Source organism: Oncorhynchus nerka, linkage group LG18 (assembly GCF_034236695.1).
Source record: "Oncorhynchus nerka isolate Pitt River linkage group LG18, Oner_Uvic_2.0, whole genome shotgun sequence".
NCBI lineage: Eukaryota > Metazoa > Chordata > Actinopteri > Salmoniformes > Salmonidae > Oncorhynchus > Oncorhynchus nerka.
In genome coordinates, this window is record NC_088413.1 from 8321644 (window position 1) to 8325596 (window position 3953).

Below are 3953 nucleotides of genomic sequence, written 5' to 3' on the forward strand. Positions count from 1 at the left end.
CCCCACATACTGGCCCCTATTCCCTACATACTGGCCCCTATTCCCTACATAGTGGTCCCCTATTCCCAACATAGTGCACTATGGTCCGTGGTCAAATGTTCCCGTTCTGGCTGAACAGAGATTAGCTTCAGTACCATACCTGGACTGGACCTGATCAGACTGGGTGGGTGGAGCTTCAGTAACATACCTGGACTGGACTTGATCAGACTGGGTGGGTGGAGCTTCAGTAACGTACCTGGACTGGACCTGATCAGACTGGGTGGGTGGAGCTTCAGTAACATACCTGGACTGGACCTGATCAGACTGTTCAGTGTCTCATTAAATGACCATAAATACAGCCCAAATTACCCTGTATTCCCTATATAGTGAACTACTTTAGACCAGGGCCCTATTCCCTATATAGTGTACTACTTTAGACCAGGGCCCTATTCCCTATATAGTGTACTCCTTTAGACCAGGGCCCTATTCCCTATATAGTGCACTACTTTAGTCCTGGGGGAATATGGAATGGTAATAGGGTGCCATTTGTTCCACACTCTGTTTGCATGTCTGGTTCTGGCCCAATAGATTTCACCATGACATAACACACACCTGTCTGAGGGTAGGGCCGAACTTTAGGGTTATATTCAAACCGGACACAATTAATGTGTAAAAACTGCCCACTCGATGTTATCCAATGAGAGAGAACTTGTGGAGGACTTTGGATTGCGTTGTCCGTCAGAAAAGGTGACAAGGTTTTAATGTCCGATTTAACTACGGATCCCTCAACAAATTAAATTTGAAGAACACCATTTATCCTGCCTCTTCACCCATCACCCCAACCCCGACTCCACAGACTAACCTAACCCCTGCTAGGGAACAGGTGTTGTGTTTGTGTTTGGTTTGAAACCTTGTCTTCTCCTCCTACGTTTGCATCTCTGGTTCTGGCTGAATAGATTTGCCCATTATGTTGCACACACCTGTCAGAGGGCCGAGCTTTAGACGCACATTCAAACCAGACAAAATGATGCCTGACAACGCAGCCAACTCAATGCTATCCAATAAGATGATGTGTTGGGGGAGGACCTAGATGTGTGTTAAGTTGTCCATCAGAAGTGTGGGGAGGAAACACACACCTGTGTGAAGGCTGGGTCAGAGGCAGAGCTTTAGACCCACTGAAGAGACCAGGGTTGTCTGAGGAACAGGACAGGTAGTCTACACTGACCACTGAAGAGACCAGGGTTGTCTGAGGAACACAACAGGTAGTCTACACTGAACACTGAAGAGACCAGGGTTGTCTGAGGAACACAACAGGTAGTCTACACTGACCACTGAAGAGACCAGAGTTGTCTGAGGAACACAACAGGTAGTCTACACTGAAAAGACAATGTTTTTCTTCGTACTGTATTTGGACGAATTCACTTAAACCGATTAAAGGAGTCAATATAGGAATGTTTTGTCTCGTACATTCACAGACCCCAACGACTGAGAAGAGATGAACACCTCTGTAGACAGCAACTCTACCCTCTTCTCCTCCTTCTCTGAACACCCTCCGGTAAAACGCTTTAATTAATAACATCCAATAATAAACCATTGATAAGGAATTGAAATGTGTGAAAAATGATTCATTAGCAAACTGTAATGAATGTTATTATAAGTCTTACCCACCTTCCTTTCCAGTCTGTCCAGTATGTTCTGTTCACTGCTGCCGACTCCATCAACCTCATCCTGGGTCTCCCCACCAATGTCTACATCCTGTGGCTGATAGTGACCGGAGCTGTAGGGACGATGGCTTCAGACTTCTTCTCTCTCAACCTGGCTGTGTCTGAGATCCTCTCCATCCTGTCCAATCTGATGTTTATTGTTCATCATCTCATCCTAGAGAATGACACTTTATGGAGCGTTGGGACGTTCTTTGAAGGTTTCAATCTCTTTGGTCGTCCTCTGTTCCAGTGCTGTATCTGTGTGGAGCGCTACCTGGCGGTGGTCCACCCTGTAACCTTCCTGAAGTACAAACCCCTGAGATACAGGGTGGGGTGTTGTGGTGTTTTCTGGATGATGGTGCTTGGCTCCTGCTTTGTAAATATGCTTAGTAATTACGAATCTGCATGGTTCTTTGGTTTGATTTTAAACCTGCTTACTCTTTCTGTGATGTTGTTCTGCTGCCTGGCTGTTCTCTGGGCTCTGAAACGTCCCGGTCCGGGGGAAGGAGAGAGAGATGGGGAAGGGATGAACAACATGAAGCTGAGGGCCTTCAGGATCATTTCAATGATCATTGTGTCTATGATTGTCAACTACCTCCCAATGATTATTCTCCTAATCAGTAATGATTTTATTGACCCACTGGAGATTTTTAAGGGAAGATCCATTTGTTTCTTTATCACAGTTGTCAGTGGGTTTGTTCAGCCCCTCCTCTTCCTCCACAGGTCTGGGAAACTGCCCTGTGTCACGGGACTCTAAGGCTGAGGTCACACTGTTCAAAGACATCAGTTCAGCATCTAATTTTGATTTACATTTCATTGTCAACTAACATGAATTCACGTTAGTTTTCAATGTCATCATATTGATTTAATTTGTTTGAAGTTACATAGAAACAACATTGATTTGGCACTGGACATTTTGACTCTTTCCAGACCAGTAGTCTGATCCGAGCCAAGCTGTACTGCACTGGCTTGGTTAGAATCTAATCCCCGTAGTTTCTGGGAATATAGTGACACTTGAGAAATAATATTGATAAATTAAGTAAGTAAGTAATAAATATTAATATCAATGAATGTTTTGTTTGTTTCTCTTCTCAATCTATTTTTATTGTATACAATACTATATACTACATCATGTGGTAGTTTGTTGCCCGATCATCTGTCATGACCATCTGACATTTAAAAAAGGGGGACAGTTTAATGAAAAACCTTTAAATAAAGGTTAAAGGTTAAAATCTAAGTCACGTGACATGATTAACCAAAACAAAGGTCTCTAGGCATGAGGCATTACAAAATAATATTCTTCGAGAATCAATGGCATTATATAAATGGCTTAATGTAATTCATTCAAATGTCGTAGACTGGATGCACCAATCCCAGATAAAGACAAAGGGAATGGGGTTATGTGCACACTGCACAGTCATTCCCCTAATTTTGCATGTCAATGATCTGTATAATGAGGGTGAAGTTTCCCCTAGGTACAGATCTAGGATCAGCTGGTACCTCCACCAATCCTAACCTCAACCATTGATGGGGACTAGACAAAACTGACCCAAGATCATCATCTAGGTGCAACTTCATCTTACTCCCATGAGGAGCTGCATTTGTTTACAGAATAATGGACACACAGGTGTTCAGCCTGGACATAGTTTAATATTCAGGAAGCAGAGTTCATCACTACAGATAGTAGTATGAGATACTTCCTGTCTGTAACAGCACCAGGAGCAGCACTCTATCCATCAGTCTGGACAGTTTAATATTCATGAGGCAGAGTTGAAGCAGAGTTATATTCCTTGGGCTACAAGACCTATTTTGCCAATTGGTCTTGGACCCCTTTTACTGTCAACACAGAGCCCCGCCGATTCCATCACGACTGGACTACCGACGTAATCTGCCCGAGGCGTTTTCTCAACTGGCTCCTACGTTGCGACGTCCCCTGAATGCCCATCTACTAACCTGCTAACCGCGGCCCGCTAGCTGTCTAGAGCATATCGGACTGTTAGCTGAAGAGGTCCATCGGACAAATTCTTTAGCCACTATACCCATTTTGCCAATTGGCCTGGACGCTTTTACCACATGGAGCCCTGCTGATCCATGACGATTAGTCTTCCGATGTAACAGCTCGCGGGGGCTACAACAGACCTCTTCCGTCGCGACGTTCCTCTAAGGCCCTTCTGTTAGCTTGTTAGCCCCGGCCCGCTAGCTGTCTGAATCGCCTCGTCTCCAGCCCGGCGAGCTACTCACTGGACCGCTATGATCACTCGGCTACGCATG

The 3953-nt window shown here is 44.8% G+C and overlaps 1 protein-coding gene across 1 annotated transcript; it reads left to right on the plus strand.

Moving 5' to 3' along the window:
* The first annotated feature begins 1474 nt into the window (after window positions 1-1474).
* Window positions 1475-2439, plus strand: LOC135561983 (G-protein coupled receptor 35-like). The gene is made up of 2 exons (XM_065004517.1): window positions 1475-1534; window positions 1660-2439. Exons 1-2 carry the CDS (start codon window positions 1475-1477, stop codon window positions 2437-2439), a joined length of 840 nt encoding a protein of 279 aa, XP_064860589.1.
* Window positions 2440-3953: the final 1514 nt, after the last annotated feature.

What these genes read in the sequence shown, in the direction of transcription:
- LOC135561983 (XM_065004517.1), top strand. Translation starts at nt 1,475, where the DNA reads ATGAACACCTCTGTAGACAGCAACTCTACCCTCTTCTCCTCCTTCTCT. An exon ending in CCTTCTCTGAACACCCTCCG is followed by an intron (nt 1,535 to 1,659) that starts GTAAAACGCTTT and finishes CTTCCTTTCCAG; the next exon opens with TCTGTCCAGTATGTTCTGTT.